The following is a 19,379-nucleotide window of genomic DNA, read 5'->3' on the forward strand; positions in this document are numbered from 1 at the left end:
AGGAGTATTACTCAGCCATTAAAAAGAATTCATTTGAATCAGTTCTAATGAGGTGGATGAAATTGGAGCCTATTATACAGAGTGAAGTAAGCCAGAAAGAAAAACACCAATACAGTATACTAACGCATATATATGGAATTTAGAAAGATAGTAACAATAACCCTGTGTACGAGACAGCAAAAGAGACACTGATGTATAGATCAGTCTTATGGACTCTGTGGGAGAGGGGGAGGGTGGGGAGATTTGGGAGAATGGCATTGAAACATATATAATATCATGTATGAAACGAGTTGCCAGTCCAGGTTCGATGCACGATACGGGATGCTTGGGGCTGGTGCACTGGGACGACCCAGAGGGAGGGTAGGGGAGGGAGGAGGGAGGAGGGTTCAGGATGGGGGAACACAGGTATAACTGTGGCGGATTCATTTCGATATTTGGCAAAACTAATACAATATTGTAAAGTTTAAAAAATAAGATAAAATTTAAAAAAAATTTTTTTCTCACAAATTTAATTAACAAATTGAGCAAAAGTTATTATGAATCATTTTGCTTGACGTTTACAGAAATACAACTGGGAAGGCAGGAATGATCTGAATAAATAGCTAATCTTGGTTAAATATGAAAAAAAAAAACCCACAATACCATTTACAGTTGTATCAAAAAGAATAAAATAGCTATGAATAAATCTAAATAAGGAAGTAAAAGACTTGCACTTTGAAAACGCAAACATTCAATGAAAGAAATTGAAGACTACAGAAATGAATGGAAACTATACTGTGCTGGTGAACTGGGAGGACTGATATTCCTAAACGAGCATACGACCCAAGTCAATCTACAGATTCAATGCAATCCCTCTCAAAATACCAGCAGCATTTTTCACAGAACTACAACAAGTGATTCTAAAAACTGTATGGGACCTTCTCCAGTGGCTCAGAGGTAAAGGATGTGCCTGCCAATGCAGGAGACAAGGGTTCAATCTCTGGTCCACAAAGATCCCACATGCCTTGAAATAACTAAGCTCGTGTGCCACAACTATTGAGGCTGTGTTCTAGAGCGCGGAAGCTGCAACTATGGAGTTCACATGCTGCAGCTACGGAAGCCTGCCTGCCTTACAGTCTGTGCTCTGCGACAAGAGAAGCCACCACAGTGAGAAGCCCATGGACCGCAACTAGAGAACAGCAGCCCCATCTCTCCACAACTAGGGAAAAGCCCACACGCACAGCAATGAGGATCCAGCTCAGCCAAAAATAATTTTTTTTTAATTGTATGAAAACACAAAGGACCCTGAAAAGCCAAAGTAATCTTGAGAGAACAACACAGCTGGAGGTATCATGCACCATGATTTCAAATTATACCACAAACCTACAGTAAAAATAGTATGGTATCCACACAAAAACAGATTCATAGGTCAATGGAAGAGAAGAGACAAGCCAGAATAAACCCACACTTACACAGCCAATTAATCTATGAGAAAAGAGGGCAGAATACAAATTGGCGAGAAAAGACAGTCTCTTCTATACATGGTGTTAAGAAAACTGGACAGCCATAAGAAAAAGAATTAAACTGGACTACTTTCTCACTCTACATAAAAAAATAAACTCAAAATGAATGAAAGACTTAAATTTAAGACCTGAAGCCATACAGTTCTAGAAGAAAACATAGGCAGTATACTCTCTGATACCAAAAACTTAGCAGTATTTTTTGGATGTTTCCTCAGGCAAGGGGAAAAAAAAGGAAAAAACAAACAAATGGGACCCAGTTAGTTGTTCAGTCGTGTCTGACTCTTTGCAACCCCATGGACTGCAGCACGCCAGGCTTCCTGTCCATCACCAACTCCCGGAGACTGCTCAAACTCATGTCCATCAAATCAGTGATGCCATCCAACTATCTCATCTTCTGTCGTCCCCTTCTCCTTCTGCCTTCAACCTTTCCCATCATCAGGGTCTTTTCCAGTGAGTCAGTTCTTTGTATCAGGTGGCCAAAGTATTAGAGCTTCAGCATCAGTCCTTCCAATGAATATTCTGGACTGATTTCCTTTAGGATTGCTGGCTGGATCTCCTTGCAGTCTAAGGGACTCTCAAGAGTCTTCTCCAACACCACAGTTCAAAAGCATCAATTCTTTGGTGCTCAGCTTTCTTCATAGTCCAACTCTCACATCCATACATGACTATCGGAAAAACCATAGCTTTGACTAGATGGACCTTTGTTGGCAAAGTAATCTCTCTGCTTTTTAATATGCTGTCTAGATTGGTCATAGCTTTTCTTCCAAGGAGCAAGCATCTTTTAATTTCATGGCTGTAGTTACCATCTGCAATGATTTTGGAGCCCCCCAAAATGAAGTCACTCACTGTTTCCACTGTTTCCCCATCTATTTGCCATGAAGTGACTGAACTGGATGCCATGATCTTAGTTTTTTGAATGTTTAAAGCCAACTTTTTCACTTCCCTCTTTCGCTTTCATCAATAGGCTCTTTAGTTCTTCGCTTTCTGCCACAAGGGTGGTGTCATCTGCCTATCTGAGGTTATTGATATTTCTCCTGGCAATCTTGATTCCAGCTTGTGCTTCATCCAGCCCGGCATTTTGCATGATGTACTCTGCATGTAAGTTAAATAAGCAGGGTGACAATACACAGCCTTGACGTACTCCTTTCCCCATTTGGAACCAGTCTATTCCATATCCGGTTCTAACTGTTGCTTCTTGACCTGCATACAGATTTCTCAGGAGGCAGGTCAGGTGATCTGGTATTCCCACCTCTAAGAATTTTTTCACAGTTTGTGGAACTACACCAAACTAAAAAGCTATTTTTACATAGCAAAGGAAAATATTAACAAAACAAAAAGGCACCTTCCTGAATGGGAGAAGATACAGTTGTCCTCAGGGGATTGATTCCAGGAGTCCTTGAGGATATCAAAATCCATAGATCCTCAAGCCCTTATATATTTTTATTTTTTAAGTGAAGTAGAGTTGATTTACAATGTTGTGCTAGTTTCTGGTACACATCAAAATGATTCGGCTTAACATATAGTTTTTTTCATATTCTTTTCCATTATGGCTTATTACAGGATATTGAATATAGCTTCCTGTGCTATACAGTAGGGACGTGTTGGTTATCTATTTCATATATAGTACTTTGTATCTGATAATCCCAAACTCCTAATTTATCTTTCTCCTCCCCCTATCCCTCCTTGGTAACTGTAACATTGTTTTCTATGTCTGTGAGTCTGTTTCTATTTGAAAAAAGTTCATTTGTATCGTATTTTTGTTCCCAGGTAGAAGTGATCTCACATGATATTTGTCTTTGCCTGACTTACTTCACTACTTAGTATGACTGTGATAACCTCTAGGTCTAGCCATATTGCTGCAAATGGTATGATTTCGTTCTTTTTTATGGCTGACTGATATTCTACTATATATACATATACTACATCTTCTTCATCCATTCATCTATCAATGGACATTTAGGATGCTTCCATGTCTTGGCTATTATAAATAGTGCTGCTATGAACATTCTGGCACATGTATTTTTTTGAATGAGTTTTTATCTTTTCCAGATATATGCCCAAGAGTGGGACTTCTGGAGCATATGACAACTCGATTTTAAGGAACCTCCATACTGCTCCCCACAGTGGCTGCACCAATTACATTCCCAGCAACAACGTAGCAGGATTTCCTTTTCTCAACACATTCCTTAGCATTTATTCATAGACTTTAAAAAAAATTATTCATAGATTTTTTTGATGATTGTCTTTCTGACTGATGTGAGGTGATACCTCAGTGAAGTTTTGACTTGCATTTCTCTAATAACTAGCAATTTTGAGCAACTTCCCATGTGCCTAGAAGCCATCTGTGTATCTTCTTTGGAGAAATGTCTAGATTCAAGCTCCTTATATGAAATGGCATATTCAGTTCAGTTCGTTCAGGAGCTCAGTTGTGTCCGACTCTGCGACTCCATGAATTACAGCACGCCAGGCCTCCCTGTTCATCACCAACTGCCGGAGTTCACCCAGACTCACGTCCATCAAGTCGATGATGGCCATCCAGCCATCTCATCCTCTGTCGTCCCCTTCTCCTCCTGCCCCCACCCCTCCCAGCATCAGAGTCTTTTCCAATGAGTCAACTCTTCGCATGAGGTGGCCAAAGTACTGGGGTTTCAGCTTCAGCATCATTCCTTCCAAAGAAATCCCGGGGCTGATCTCCTTTAGGATGAACTGGTTGGATCTCCTTGCAGTCCAAGGGACTCTCAACAGTCTTCTCCAACACCACAGTTCAAAAGCACCAATTTTTCGGCACTCAGCTTTCTTCACAGTCCAACTCTCACATCCATACATGACTACTGGAAAAACCATAGCCTTGACTAGACAGACCTTTGTTGACAAAGCAATGTGTCTGCTTTTTAATATGCTATCTAGGTTGGTCATAACTTTCCTTCCAAGGAGTAAGCATCTGGTTGGTGCAAAAGTAATGATATTTTTGCATTGCTGAAATTTGCCATTTGACATTGGAATATATTCTAAATAAATGTACTTATGTTATACATCATTTTAATGCACATTCTTGCTTTTTTTTTTTTTTTTGCTAACAACATTACTTGTTTATTTTTTATCTATTTTAGACGATGTAAATGGTTGACAAAAAGCAATTTGAAGCAATTTTCTTATCTGAGTTCAAAATAGGTAGTAAGGCAGTGGAGACAACTCACAACATCAACAATGCATTTGGCCTGCTGCTGCTGCTAAGTCACTTCAGTCGTGTCCAACTCTGTGCGACCCCATAGACGGCACCCCACCAGGCTCCCCCGTCCCTGGGATTCTCCAGGCAAGAACACTGGAGTGGGTCGCCATTTCCTTCTCCAATGCATGAAAGTGAAAAGTCAAAGTGAAGTCGCTCAGTCGTGTCCAACTCTTAGCGACCCCATGGACTATAGCCCACCAGGCTCCGACATCCATGGGATTTTCCAGGCAAGAGTACTGGAGTGGGGTGCCATTGCCTTCTCCGGCACTTGGCCTAGGAACTACTAATGAATGTACAGTACAGGAAGTTTTGCAAAGGAGACAAGAGCCTTAAAGACGAGAAGAGTAGTGGCTAGCCATCGGAAGTTGATGACAATTGAGAGCCATCATCAAAGCCGATCGTCTTACAACTATACAAGAACTCAACGTCAACCATTCTGTGGTCATTTGGTATTTGAAGCAAATTGGAAAGGTGAAAAAGATCAGTAAATGAATGTCTCATGAGCTGACCAGAAATTAAAAAAACACTCATTATGAAGTGTCATCTTCTCTTATTCTATGCAACAACAAACCATTTCTCAATTGGACTGTGACATGTGACGAAAAGTGGATTGTATACAACAACCAGCAGTGACAAGCTCAGTGGCTAGACTAAGAAGTACTTCCCAAAGCCAAACTTGCACCAAAAAAAGGTCATGGGTCACTGTTTTGGTGGTCTGCTGCCTGTCTGATCCTCTACAGCTTCACAGATCTCACCGAAACCATTACATCTCTGAGAAGTATGCTCAGCCAATTGATGAGATGCACTGAAAACTGCAGCTGGCATTGGTCAACACAAAGGGTTTCTATCTTCTATCAAAAAAAGATAGGTCAACAGAAATTCTCCTCCACGACAACCACCCAACTGCATGCTGCACAACCAATGCTTCAAACACTCAGCAAACTGGGCTATGAAGTTCTGCTGCATCCACCATATTCACCATTTTCAACTGACTACTTCTTCAAGCATCTCAACAACTTTTTAGAGGGAAAATGCTTCCATAACCAGGAGGAGGCAGAAAATGTTTTTCAAGAGTTTGTCAAATCTCGAAGCATGGATTTTTATACTATAGGAATAAACAAACTGATTTTTTGTTGGCAAAAATGTGTTGATTGCAGTGGTTTCTATTTTGATTAATAAAAATGTGTTTGAGCCTAGATATAATGATTTAAAATTCACAATCCAAAACCATAATTACATTTGCATCAACCTAATTCACACAATGAATATAATCAGCCCTTATATCCTTGGTTGGTTGAATCTGAGGATGTGAAACCCGCTGATATAGAAGGTCAACTGTATTTGCAAATGATATATCCAGTAAGAGGTTAATATCCAAAATATACAAAAAACCTCTTACAATTGAACATCAAAAAAACAAACAATCCAATTAAAAAATGGATGAAGGACCTAAAAAGACATTTTCCCAAAGAATACATACAGGTGGCCATGAAAAGATGAATAGACACATGAAAAGACAGTAATTATCAGGGAAATGCAAATCAAAAATCATAGTGAGATACCACCTCACACCTGTCAGAATGGCTAACATCAAAAAGACAACAAATAACAAGTGCTGGTCAGAATGTGGAGAAAAGGGGACCCTTGGGCACTGTTGGTAGGACTGTTAATTCGTGCAGCCACTATGGAAAACAGTATGGAAGTTCCTAAAAAAAATAAAAAATAGAATTACCACAGGATTCAGCAATTTTACTTTTTGGGTATTTACCTGATAAAAACAAAAACATTCAAAAATAAACATGCACACCATTGTTCACTGCAACATTATTTATTAATGTAATAGGTAAGATACGGAAGCAACCTAAGTGTCCACTGACAGATAAAAACATGAGGTATACACATACAAGGTAATATTGGGGGCTTCCCTGGTGGCTCAGACAGTAAAAATCTGCCTTCAATGCAAGAGACTTAGGTTCAATGCCTGGGTTAGGAAGATCCCCTGGAGAAGGGAATGGCTACCATACAAGGTAATATTAATCAGCCATTAATATAATGAAATCTTGGATTTCCCTGGTGGTCCAGTGGCTAAGAATCCGTCTGCCAGTGCAAGGGACATGGGTTCAATCCCTGGTCTGTGAAGATTCCACATGCCATGGGCAACTAAGCCCATGCGCCACAACTGCTGAGCCCATGTGCCACAAATGAAGCCTGCGTGTCTTAGAGCCCATGTTCTGCAACAAGAGAAGTCACAGCAAATAGAAGCCCATGCACCACAGCTAAGGAGTAGCCCCTGCTTGCTACAACTAGAGAAAGCCTGCTCGCAGCAACAAAGACCCAGCACAGACAATAAATAAAGAATTTTTTTAAAGGTCCACATCAGATAAAAAAAACCTTTAAAAGAAAATATGAAATCTTGCCACTTGTGACAACATAAATGGATTTAGAAAGTATTATGCTAAGTCAAATAAGCCAGACAAAGAAAACTAAATACTGCATGATCTCATTTATACGTGGAATCTAAAAAACAAAATGAAAACATACTAGTATATACAGAGAATAAACAACGGTTGCCAGATGGGCACAATAGGTGGTAGTGGTTAAGAAGTACAAACCTCCAGTTATGAAACAAGCAACCCAATGGAGATGTAATACACAGCATAAAGAATATGGTCCATATAACACTGTAATAACTGTATGAGGTCAGATGGTTCCTAAACTTATTAGGGTGATCATTCCACAATGCATGCAAATGTCAAAGCTCTACATAATATACCTGAAACTAACACAATACAGTAAGCCGCCTACAAACAAAACCTTCAAGTTGCGACCTTCCAAAGATGTGATTGTGTGTTCATGTGTCCACTCTCAGAAGCTAGTTCACCTGTCTGGCGTACTCTATCATGTGCGTACACCCTCTACAAGTGGTTGCACTTCTGTGCACTTTACTGTACAGTAGTGTATAGAGTACAGTATCTTTATTTCAAGCCCAGGATGTTCAGAAGCAAGTATAAGAGCAGGGGTGACGCAGGTGGCACTGCTACCAGTCCCTGAATGCCATCTGTTGTACTGGGCTACTCTACTTTCCAAGGTACTGTACCATAAGATTAAAACTATTTTCTTCTGTGTGTCTGTTTATGTATTGTTTGATAGTATTTGTACAGTATTTGTTTTAAAGTATTATAAACCTGTTAGTACAGTACTATACAGTCGATTGTGTTAATTGGGTGCCCAGGCTAACTTTGTTGGACTAAGAATAAATTGGACTTGCGAATGTGCTCTTAGAATGGAACTCGTTTGTATGTAGGGGACTCACTGTATTGTTATGTCAACTACATTTCAACTGGGAATTCCTCGGTGCTTTCTCTGAGCTGTGGTCTGGGTTCAATCCCCTGTTGGGAAACTAAGATCCTACAAGCCGCACAGCACGGCTAAACAAATTTTAAAAACCCCATAATATGTTAATTAAAAAAAGAAAGGAAAAAAACCCAGGCTGAATGGCCTGGAGACCAGAGAAAGGAAGTGGCAGGATTTGTTGTTAACTGAGAGAAGGGACAGCTTTATAACTAGCATACCTATTGAAGGGCCTGGGCTGCCAGGCCTGGGCAGTCACAGCCTCCACCCCTCATACACCCAACGAAGCCTGACACTTCATTTGCTCTCAGCCTCATCGCTGTCTCGGAGAAACCCTGGTATCAACTAGTCACCAACAACTGGGGTACTTCTAGGGATTGACATGAAACCTGGAGCAGTTCTCAAGGCTTGCCTCCTCCACCTCATTCAGGCCTCTGTTCAAACGTCACTCCCACAAATAGAGACTCCCTGATTACCTCTGCCAAAAATAGCTCCCTGTCAACTCCAACCTTCACCCTGGTCCACATGTTTAATGGTTCTTCGATCACTGCCTAATCTTTTACGACATATTCACTGTTTGTCTCCCTCACAAAAACACAAGCTTATGTGGGCAGGGACTGTTTTATTAGTCACTGCTGATCCCTGGCACCTAGAACAGGGCTTGGTACCCAGTGTGAGCTGATTAAGTATCTGCTGAATGAACGGAAGAAACAAACTTCACAAAAATGATGACTCAATGTCGTGGCATCCACCCTGGTGGTCTTGAGCCTACCTGTGAGACCAGTTTTATTAATAACTTGCTGTGTGGCTTTGGGCAAATCACTTCACCTCTCAGGGCCCATACTGCCTCACTCCTTAAACAAGTGGATCAAGCAAGGACAAAAGCCCCTTCCAACTCTACAGTCTGCAAAACACAGATCTGATTATCCTCCGCAAGGCAACTTGTTACTAGCCACAGGTGAATTCAGATTTACCTCGGATCAAGACATTTTTTACATGATCGTTGATTCTACTCAAGAAGTCTCTCCTCTAAGCTGAATAAGGCTGAGTAAATGGCAAATGGAAACACCGTCTGTCAGGAGCACAGTGTTGCTCTGAAAGGAACAACTCCACAGCCCCAGAGGGCAGAGGGACGGCCACTTTCCCACATTCTTCGGGGGTGCCAAGACCCCACAAGGCATCGTGGGAAGATGGGGCCTGCCCTCTGAAGGGGACGGACCATTGGATAGTGGGAGGAAGAGAAGTCACAGGTGGTTGTGGAGAAAGCAGGAGTCCTGTGCCCTGGAATCCAGACCCCGCAATCCTCAGCTCTGCTTTTTTCAAGACGTCAAACCGTCTCTAGAGTCTGCCTCCCGCCTATGACTCCCCTCATCACTGATGGGGTCACAGTATCTTTCGTCTGGAAGTCCTTCTCAGACTTCCATGCCCTGGGAGAGGCCTTCCTAGACTTCCTCGGAAGCCAAATTTCAGATTCTCAAAGGATGTCTGGACCAAAGGGATTACTTGGACCCTCCCCTATCCCGAGTCCTAGGCCTCTGGCTGTCACCAGAGATACCAAGTAAGGTACGTGGCGAGGCCCTCGGATCCTCTGAGAGGCTAACAGCATTGGGGGTCTCGCTGCTCGTGCGGAAGTCACGCCCCAGGTTCCAGAGGAGCGGCCCGGCGGCAGCCCTAGTCCGCCAGGGTCGCGGCCCGTCATCTCAAGCCCGGAAAGGAACCCGCGCCTCCTCCCTCGCGGCCCAGCCCACGCTCACCGCCTTCTCCAGGTGGCTGCGCGCCTGCTCGCTGTTCTTGGTGTGGTGGTAGAGCACCGAGCCGAGCTGCAGATGTGTTCGGGCCTCAATGCGCTGAGGCGGCTTGAAGGGGAACACGGCCTGTAAGCAGTGCACGCACAGGCGGATCTTGGGCGGGCTGGAAGTGCGGAAGTGCTCGGCAAAGCCCAAGAGCGCCAGGTACCACGACTCAGCCGCCTCGGCCTGCGCTGCTTGGGCCGCCGCAGCCTGAGCCGCCGCCGCAGCCTGAGCCGCCATTTTAGCCTCCACAACAACAAGCCGCCGCCACAGGGAGGCGGAAACAGGCGCGTGGGGCGGGGCCGGAGCTCCTCGCCTTTCTCGCGAGAGCTGCTGCACAAAGCATCCTGGAGTATGTAGTTTGTGTTTGAAGTGGCGGCGGCTCCAGGAAGGTCTGAGAAAAGGCGACATTCTCTGGTCCGCGTAACTGAGACGAGAGATTGCCGATTGGCTGAGGTTTGCGTTCCTGGGGGGAAGACCCCAGATGTCCAAGCAATGGTAGGTGTTGGCTTGCCGAGGCGGACTACATCTCCCATCAGGCCACGCGCACTATAACAGGCCCCCCCCACCAACTCCGGTGGCGCCGGAGCATTGTGGGATTGGATGAGTCTCAAGATGGACAACCGGGATGTTGCAGGTAACAGCCCCCGCCTACCCTCGAGCGTCCGCCTGGGTCCTCAGGCTCCGCGTCTTTGCTTCGCCATCCCGTCGGGCCTACCTCAACCCGTTGGCCCTTAGCCTCAGCCTCCGGGCGTCTGGAAGAGGCGGCTTTTGCACCACCCCAGTCTCCTGGGACCCCCCGCGAGACCCGGTTATCCTCCCCGCCCCCACCGCTGGTTTGGTGAGGACGCCAGGCTTTCCTCAGAGGCCGCCGCGGTTATCTGCCCTGCGCCTGCTTTCCGAGCTGACCGCCTTAAGGGCTGCTCCAAGCTCCGCTCCCCGAGCCAGCGGCAACCTTCGGGTCTTCTGCGCCCCTCTTTTCTACTAAGCTCCTTCCTCGCCTCTATCCCACTTTCTGGAAAAGCTGCTTTTCCGAACTGCACTCTGACTCCCTGTACACATTTTCCTGAGTCTTTAGAGCCCCCCTTTTACCATAAACCTTGCCCCTCCCTCTCTCCCAGTTCTAGCGCCCCCAGACTGGGATACATTCAACAAACATACTTTATGTGCTAGGCACAGTGTTCGTTGCTGAGGATGCAGTGGTATCCAAAATGGGGACGTGTCGTACTGAAGGTTACTTTTACCGAGGCATCGTACAATGCACAAGGAGGAAATATTTACAGAGCGTTATAGTCACTTGAGAGAGTGGAAATGCAGGCTGCTGAGATTGAGTGGTCAAGGAAGGCCTTTTTGAGCAGAAGACATTTGAGATGAGAAGGTGCCAACTATTGGACGGCAGAGCCTTCCAGGGAGAGAGGAACAGCAAGTGTAAAAGGCCTTGAGGGTTTGTTATTTTGAGGAATATCAGGGATGACCTGGAAGTGGGAAGGGAGTTATCTCTGGCAGGGTCTTCAAAATCAGCTTTCAGAGTTTGGGTTTTATTTTGAGCCCCACGGGGAACCTTCGAGGTGGCTTTTCTATCTCCACAACTGCCACCCTTGTCTGAAGACACCATCATCTTTTGCTTACAGCCAGTAAGCCTCCTGGTTGTCTGCTTACTCTGTCCAATCAGTAGCTGGAATGATCTTACAAATGAAAGTACCAATTGGATCTTATCAGCTTAATACTCTTATCAGCTTAATACTCCCCTGTGGCTTCTTAAAGCCCTTTAAGTAAAACTCAGACTTCTTATCTTCTCCCACCAGTCCCTGCGAGGCCCACCCCTGGAACTGTCCATTCTGACCACATTGGACCCTTGCTAGTCCCTTGGGCTTTTACCTCTGCTTCTTGCTCTGCCCAGATCAGTCCCCATGTGGCTTTTCAGGAAGCCAGCTCTTTATCCTTCTGGTTTTAGCTTAAATGTCCCCTCTTCTAAGGGCTGTTTTCTGGCTGCCTTAGCTCTGTAGGTGTTCCTCTGTTATTCCTTCTCACCATTTTTTGTTTGTTTCCATCAGAGAGCTCTTAGGATTTTGCAGCTACTTTCTTGTTATAAGTCTGTTGTATCCTCAGCCAGAGGTGAATCACACATGAGCAGAGCTCCATCTGTCTTGTTTAGCACCAAGTGCAGCAGCCAGTGCATAACTCAGTAAATGCTTGCTAAATCAACGAACAGATGTGTGACTGTGAATGAATGTCAGTCTGAATGCCCGTTGCTGCAGGCAGCAGCACCTGGGCCGCACCATGTAGCAGCTGCTGGGCGTGTTTGTGGAGCTAAGGTGATTTCTTTCTTTCTTTTTTTTTTTTTAATTTATTTTTTATTGAAGTATAGTTGAATGGCAATGTTGTGGTTATTATTGCCGTACAGCATAGTGATTCAGTTACACGTATACGTATACACATTCTCTTCCATGTTCTTTTGCGTTATATCACAGGATATGAATATTCTTGCCTGTGCTGTACAGTAGGGCCTTGTTCTTTATGTATTCTGTACGTACGAGTTTGCATCTGCTAACCCCAAACTCCGAATCCAAACACCAGTCTCTTCTCTATGTCCCTGATTCTGTTCCTGTTTCATAGATAGGTGCACTTCTGTCATATTTAAGATGTCAAGTAGAAGTGATATCATATGGTATTTGTCTTTCTGACTTCACTGAGTATGATAATCTCTGGTTGTATCCATGTTGCTGCAAATGGCGTTATCTTACTGTTTTTTATGGCTGAGTAATGTCCCATTGTACACATGTATGACAACTTTATCTGTTCATTTGTCAGTGGGCATTTAGGTTGTTTCTGTGGCTTGGCTATTGTGAATAGTGCTGTTATGAACATAGGAGTTCATGTATCTCTTTGAATTATAGTTTTGTCTCGATACATGCCCAGGAGTGTTATTGCCAGAGCATATTTTTAGTTTTCTGAGAAACCTCCATACTGTTTTCCATAGTGGCTGCACTAGCTTTCATTCTCACCAACAGTGTAGTAAGGTTCCCCTTCCCCACACCCTCTCTAATATTTGTTTTCTGTAGACTTTTTTTTTTTTAAATACTCCTCCCCAAAAATGGGGCTGGCTTTGTCTCCAAGAATGGATGGATGTGTGCTGCAATGTGGCCACAAGAAAGGAGGAAAGGAGGGATTCTGTAGACTTTTTAATGGTGCTCATTCTGAGTGGTGTGAGGCAGTACCTCGCTGTAGTTTTGATTTGCATTTCTCTCATAGTTAGCAGTGTTGGGCATCTTTTCATGTACCTGTTGGTCATCTGTATTTCTTCAGAGCAAAGGTGATTTCTGATGTTCTTCTTTTCCCGCCCCAGGAAAGGCTAACCGGTGGTTTGGGGTTGCTCCTCCCAAGTCTGGAAAAATGAACATGAACATCCTTCACCAAGAGGAGCTCATTGCTCAGAAGAAACGGGAAATTGAAGCCAGAATGGAGCAGAAGGCCAAGCAGAACCAGGCGGCCAGCCCTCAGCCCCCGCATCCTGGCGAGTAAGTCTGCCCTGAAGCTGGGTTAGGGTCTTAGAAGGTCACCAGCAGAGGGTTTTGCTTGTGAGAGCAGTTGGGATGTTACTGCATCTGACTCCAACCTGATGCAAGGAGGGCCACAGGTTCACTCTTTTAGGAGGCTCAGTGTGGCAGGAGAGAAACACAGGGTGTGTGGGATCCCGGAGGACGGCTGCCACCTCTTTCACTCCGTGGTTATTTACTGCTGACATTTGTGGGCCAGGGACCACGAGTATAACCCAAAGCAGAAACCCAGATTCCATCTCTGCCCTTACGGGGCTCACAGCCTACTAGCAAGGAGGAGTCCCAGTTACACGCCTGAGCTGACGGTAGGTAACGCAAGGCATTGTGCTCCCAGATGCAGAAGAGACTGCATGCTGAAGGCCCAGGCAGAGCCGGCCCTTTGAGGACTCAGGAAAGGGCTGCAAAGGCCAGGAAGGGAGGTGAGCCTCTGTGTGTCAGGCACCCTGAGCTGCTGCACCAAAGGGGCTGTTTTGGAGTCAGATGAGAGGTAGTTTGAGCAGGGTTTCCTCCTGACTGTTCTGAGAGACTCTGTAGGCACCCAAGAGTTTTGAGCAGCAGTGATGTGATCAGGGTGACAAGATCTCCATGCTGGAGACTGATGGAAAGACAAGTCCCTTCCTCTGTGGTCTGAAATGTGGAGCATATTGTTCAGTCACTAAATCATGTTCAACCCTTTTGTGACCCCATGGACTGTGCCCACCAGGCTCCTCTGTCCATGGAATTTCCCAGGCAAGAATACTGGAGTGGGCTGCCATTTCCTTCTCCAGGGGATCTTCCCAACCCAGGGATTGAACCTGTGTCTCCTGCAAGTGGATTCTTTACCACTGAGCCACCAGGGAAGCCCATGAGCATGTTAGGCCCGCACTGAAGCTTTGTTCCAGTGCCCACGTTTTCTAAGAGTCCGTGGCTCCTCCCCAAAGGAGAGACTCCCCTAACAATGACTAATCTGCTTTCTGTCTGGGTGGATTGACCTGTTTTAGATGTTTCATGCGATATCTGGCCTTTTGTGTCTGGCTTCTTTCACTGGACATAATGTTTTCAAGGTTCATCACTGTGTAGCTGTGTCAGGACTTCACTCTCTTTTTTTTGGACTGAAAAATATTCCATTGTATGAATGGACTGTGTATTATTTACATGTCATCAAGAGCCATCATTCAACACCTGTGTAATACCCCCTGTTGTTTGTTACGGGTAGTTTTCACGTGGGATTCAGTTGTTGGCATGCTGTTCCCCACAGTGGGTTGGTTTGGTTTTTTTTAAAGCCACTGTGCAGCTCGCGCAATCTTAGTTACCCAGTCAGGGATTGAACCTGGGCCCTCAGCAGTGAAAGTGCAGGGTCCTGACCACTTGACTGCCAGGGGATTCCCTCCAAAGTGTTCTCTTGTCATTCATTGTCCCTGCCTCTTTCTGTCCCTCCTGTGGGAGGTGTACGCAGCGTGAGGACAGGGCCAGGGTCACTAGAAGGCTCCGCTTGTTTAACGCCAAGGCTGGTTATCAGTGGGTCTTTCTTTCACATAAAACAACTTTTGTTGCCTTTGCTCTCTTTTAACTTTAAAGATAATGCATGTATGTGGTAGAAAAACTGGGAAGTAGAGGAAAAAATAAAATCATTGTAACCCTGCAGCTCACAGGCAAGTGCTGGTTGCTTTTTGATGGATTTTTGTAAACTTTTCCAGTCAAATACATGTTGACATAAGTAGGACCATGCTGCAGATACTGTTGTACGTCTCGCCTTTCTGTTTTTCACTTATTGTTGTGCTTGGTGGTTTTATTTATAAAACTTGAGCTTTCCAGGATCATTCCATCTGCTCTATGATGTCCTGTAATTTATTTAACCAGCGCCCCTTGTTGACTTATTTTTTTTCCTCTTTTCTTTCATTAGAACGGATTTCTAGGAGGCTAGAACTTTATTTTAAAGGAAAAAATTCAGACCTGTGGGCTCCTTGAGCTTTTATCAGTTATTGAGTGTGTCTGTATGATGAGCATGGCTCTGAAAGCGCATGTGAGGAGTTTCTGAGGCTGGAGCAAGACAGTATGTTGTAGTAAAAGATGAAAGAAGTAGAATACATAACCGTGATAACAGCTTTATTTTCTTCTATTTCTAATTAAGGATAAATCAAAGAAGTATACCAAACTGTTTGAGTGACCCTTGTGAGGCGAGGAGACTTTTGGGGGGTTTTCTCCTTGCTTTCTATATTTCTGTTTTTTTTCCAGATTCCCATTTGCTCGTAGTGAGCCTCCATCACTTTTTGCTCAGCTGCATCCCACTCTTTGTGACCCTGTGGACTGCAGCCTTCAAGGCTTCTCTGTCCCTGGGATTCTCCGGGCAAGAACTCTGGAGTGGGTTGTAATTTCCTTTTCCAGGGCATCTTCTGACTCAAGGATCTGAGCCTGCATCTCCTGTGTCTCCTTTCAATGGCAAGCGGATTCTTTACCACTGAGCCACCAGGGAAGCCCACTATAACTTTATGATAAGGGTTTGCTTTTGTGTTCCGTTAAAAATACATTTTCTTTTTCAAAATAAAACGTACTTGGGACTTCCCTGGTGATCCAGTGGATATGACTTCACTTCCCAGTGCACGGAGTGCAGGTTTGATCCCTGATCAGGGAACCAAGATCCCACTTGCCCTGCGGCCAAAGAGCCAAAAGTGTAAAACAGAAGCAATATTTAACAAATTCAGTAAAGACTGTGAAAATGGTCCACATTAAAAAAAAGTCTTTAAAAAAATAAAACATGCCCTTTGTAAAAATGAAACAGAAAGTAATAAGAGTGTAAAATTTCTCTCTAATTCTCCCACCAAGAGATTTCTTTGGCTATTTTCTTGGACACATGTGAAATCCACAGAAGTGCTGACTGACCTCAGCCCAGAACTGTGGTCACACACAGGTATAGATACAGGCCCTGCCTTTGGGAACCATACAGTTTGGCTGGTAGGACAGATACGGGAGCCAGCGAAAGCCCAGATGACTCGTTAACAATAGGTACGGCAGGTGCTGCGTGGGAGCAGGGCAGGTGCTTCTGAGCCGTCTTGTTGGGGAAGCCTTTGAACCCAAAGGGTCAGCATGCAGATAGAGACAACTTCAGCACAGGTAGTATCCCATTGACTAGTAGAACCAGCTTGTTCGAGCTGACTTCTCTGAAGGCCGCTCCCTGCACTCTGTGGGCCCCCAGCATCTTCGGGGGTCCATTTGGGGCCCCCTTAGAGAACAGTGGTGGGGGTAGGACAGGCCGACGCGTTGTACACCCTGCCTCCTCTCAAGGCTTATCCTCTCTGTCCTCTGCCTCCGGTCTAGAATTGCAAACGTACACAACTCTAACGTTTCCAACAAGTTTGCCAACGACGGCAGCTTCTTGCAGCAGTTTCTGAAGTTGCAGAAGGCACAGACCAGCACAGGTAAGCGCGGTCCCCCCCTGCCCTGTGTCACCGCCTCCTAGATTTACCCCTGCTGACTCTCCCCGCAAAGGGTCCTCGGTGCCTTGAAAGTTGGCAGGTCCCACCTCAGCCTCATTCCTCTCACCCCTTGTTCACTGAGCAGCTTCGTTCTGCTTGTTCTCACAGGAAGTGCCCAGGGAAGAATGCAGACCCTGCCATTGACGTGCTTACCCACAAGACCTAGAGGCAGATAAGCCAGGTTTCTATTTGGGGAGGGGGCGGTGGGGGCCAGAACTCAGCACACCTGAGGGACTGTGGCTTGAGTTAGAGAGGTAGCTGCAGTGTAAGGAACAGGCCCTCCTTCTGTAGGTGGTGAGGGGCCGCTTGGCCCACAGGAGCTGTGTGGGAAACGCCAGGTGTCAGAATCTCCACCTGTGGGAGTCCACCCACGACTATGGTTGTGCACTTTACTAGTCTCATTTTTTTAAAATTTCTTTTATTTACTTACTCGTTTGTTTATTTTTGGCTGCGCTGGGTCTTCATTGCTGCACTCGGGCTTTCTCTAGTTACGGCAGGTGGAGGCTCCTCTCCGGTTGCGAGTCACATGCTTCTCATTGCAGGGGTTTCTCCTGTTGCAGAGCACAGGCTATAGGGCCACTCGGGCATCAGTGGCTGCAGAGCATGCGTGTGGGCTCTAGAGTACAGGCTCAGTAGTTGGGGCACACTGGCCCAGCTACTGCCCATGGTGTGTGGCATCTTCCCAGACGAGGGACTGGATCTGCGCCTCCTGCATTGACAGGTGGATTCTAAACCACTGGACCACCAGGGGAGCCCCGCTAGTCTCATGTTTACTATAAGGAAGTTACTGGTGAAACAGCTGACTCTGGACTTCTGTCAGGTTTCCCAGCTAACAGCTAGAAAAGTTAACCCAAGGCCAAGTTTGCCCACAGAGAGGGAGGAAGGGCTATAAGAGCCCTTCACCGCAGGGTCTCAGGCCATGAATTGTGGTTGAAAAGTCCCAAATAGACTAGCTCCTGCCCGCTACTGCTAGCTCCTGCCCGCAGCAGTCAGAGGGGGTGGGTGGACGCTGCATGGGGGATTCGGGTCTTATCCTGAAGAGTTGCTGTATCACTAGTCTGTGGATGGTGGAGAAGGCAATGGCACCCCACTCCAGTACTCTTGCCTGGAAAATCCCATGGACGGAGGAGCCTGATGGCCTGCAGTTCATGGGGTTGCGAAGAGTCAGACACGACTGAGCGACTTCCCTTTCACTTTTCACTTTCATGCTTTAGAAAAGGAAATGGCAACCCACTCCAGTGTTCTTGTCTGGAGAATCCCAGGGACGGCGGAGCCTGGTGGGCTGCCATCTATGGGTCGCACAGAGTCAGACACGACTGAAGCGACTTAGCAGCAGCAGCAGCAGTCTGTGGATATGGGTGTCAGAGCTACCTACCGCCAGAGTTGCCGCTTGCAGAGGCCTGGGCTGGGTGACCCCTATAGGTTGTTTCTCTCGAGGTCTCGGGGGTCCTCATCTGTAAGTGGGGGTGGCATCTTCCCTGAGTGCTTCTGAGCACCCACTGTCTGCCAGTGCTGTGCTGGAAGCTAAAGAGCCCAGCCAAGGGGGACTTGGGGCCGTTCAGGCAGGAAGACAAGGAAACCTGCACCACAGACCTTGAGTGTGGGTCTCCCTCCTTGTATCCCAAGATGCTCCCCCCAGCGCACCCACTGCCCCGCCTCGTGTGCTCCCCCGCACCGGGAAGAGGCCCCCCCTCATCAGTAGCCCGCTGGGCCAGGTGAAGAACTACATGCACGCCAAGCAGCTGCCTGTGGCCAGCCGCCCAAGTGTCTTCCAGTCTCCTGATGAGGACGACGAGGAGGACTATGAGCAGTGGCTGGAGATCAAAGGTAAGGTGCCAGGGCTGCTGCCCACCGTCCACAGCTGCTCTTCCAGCTCCACAGGCAGGCTCCATGGTCCCGGGGAAAGCACAGCCGGCTGTGGGTTGCTCGGGGTGTGGTCAGGGCGTTGCCACCAGGCCTCCAGGCTGAGCCAAGGGTCAGAGTGAGGCCCTTCAGGATAAGGGAGGTGAAGGAAGAGGTGAGGAGTAGACCATGGGGAGCCTGGAAGGGCTGCAGAGTGCGGGCTTCTTCCTGGGAGCTGTTTGGTTCATTGTCCACTTTTGTGGGGGCTGGTCTCATGGTGGGGTGGCGTTCTCAGGGGAGTGTGCACTTGTGCACTCCTCATCCAGTTCTAGAAGAGGAGCTCCTCAGTGTGGGTTAATTGTCTCCACTAGTTTGGGCCAGAGGTGTGAGCACAGGGGTTGGGAAGTGCTCTCTCCAGTCCAGCGCAGGATGGTCATTGGCCTTAGCTGAGCCAGTTCAGGCCCCGTGGTGGAGGAGGGCGGGGAGGGGGCTGGTGGCGGCACTCCCAGTGCGCCCAGCCATGTCCGTATTCAGAATGAGATGGGGTGCCACCTGAGCTACGTGGATCCCAGCCCTGGGCCTCCAGGGTGGCTGGTGCAGTCACGCCCCTGACAGTGAGGACAGACTGAAGTGACCATGCCATCATGTTGTGACAG

General features: G+C 46.4%; 2 protein-coding genes across 3 annotated transcripts in view; one reads left to right on the forward strand and one right to left on the reverse strand.

The window, feature by feature from the left end:
- MAU2 (MAU2 sister chromatid cohesion factor) overlaps nt 1-10,136 on the reverse strand; it is a 38,913-nt gene extending 28,777 nt beyond the window's left edge. For both annotated transcript variants that reach the window (XR_825883.1, XM_010847254.1), the window contains exon 1: nt 9,837-10,136. Coding sequence is in view for 1 of the 2 variants with exons in the window: in XM_010847254.1 (XP_010845556.1) it covers nt 9,837-10,112 (276 nt within the window). In the remaining variant the exon portion in view is untranslated. The remainder of the gene's footprint in view (nt 1-9,836) is intronic.
- A 321-nt stretch (nt 10,137-10,457) lies between these two features.
- The window catches only part of SUGP1 (SURP and G patch domain containing 1), a 32,172-nt gene continuing 23,250 nt past the window's right edge, over nt 10,458-19,379 (forward strand). Inside the window, exons 1-4 of the mRNA XM_010847255.1 lie at nt 10,458-10,509; nt 13,219-13,390; nt 16,724-16,824; nt 18,508-18,708. Coding sequence (XP_010845557.1) covers nt 10,476-10,509; nt 13,219-13,390; nt 16,724-16,824; nt 18,508-18,708 — 508 coding nt within the window. The 5' untranslated portion in view covers nt 10,458-10,475. The remainder of the gene's footprint in view (nt 10,510-13,218; nt 13,391-16,723; nt 16,825-18,507; nt 18,709-19,379) is intronic.

This window comes from Bison bison, unplaced genomic scaffold (genome assembly GCF_000754665.1).
Source record: "Bison bison bison isolate TAMUID 2011002044 unplaced genomic scaffold, Bison_UMD1.0 scf7180017864248, whole genome shotgun sequence".
Taxonomy (NCBI): domain Eukaryota; kingdom Metazoa; phylum Chordata; class Mammalia; order Artiodactyla; family Bovidae; genus Bison; species Bison bison.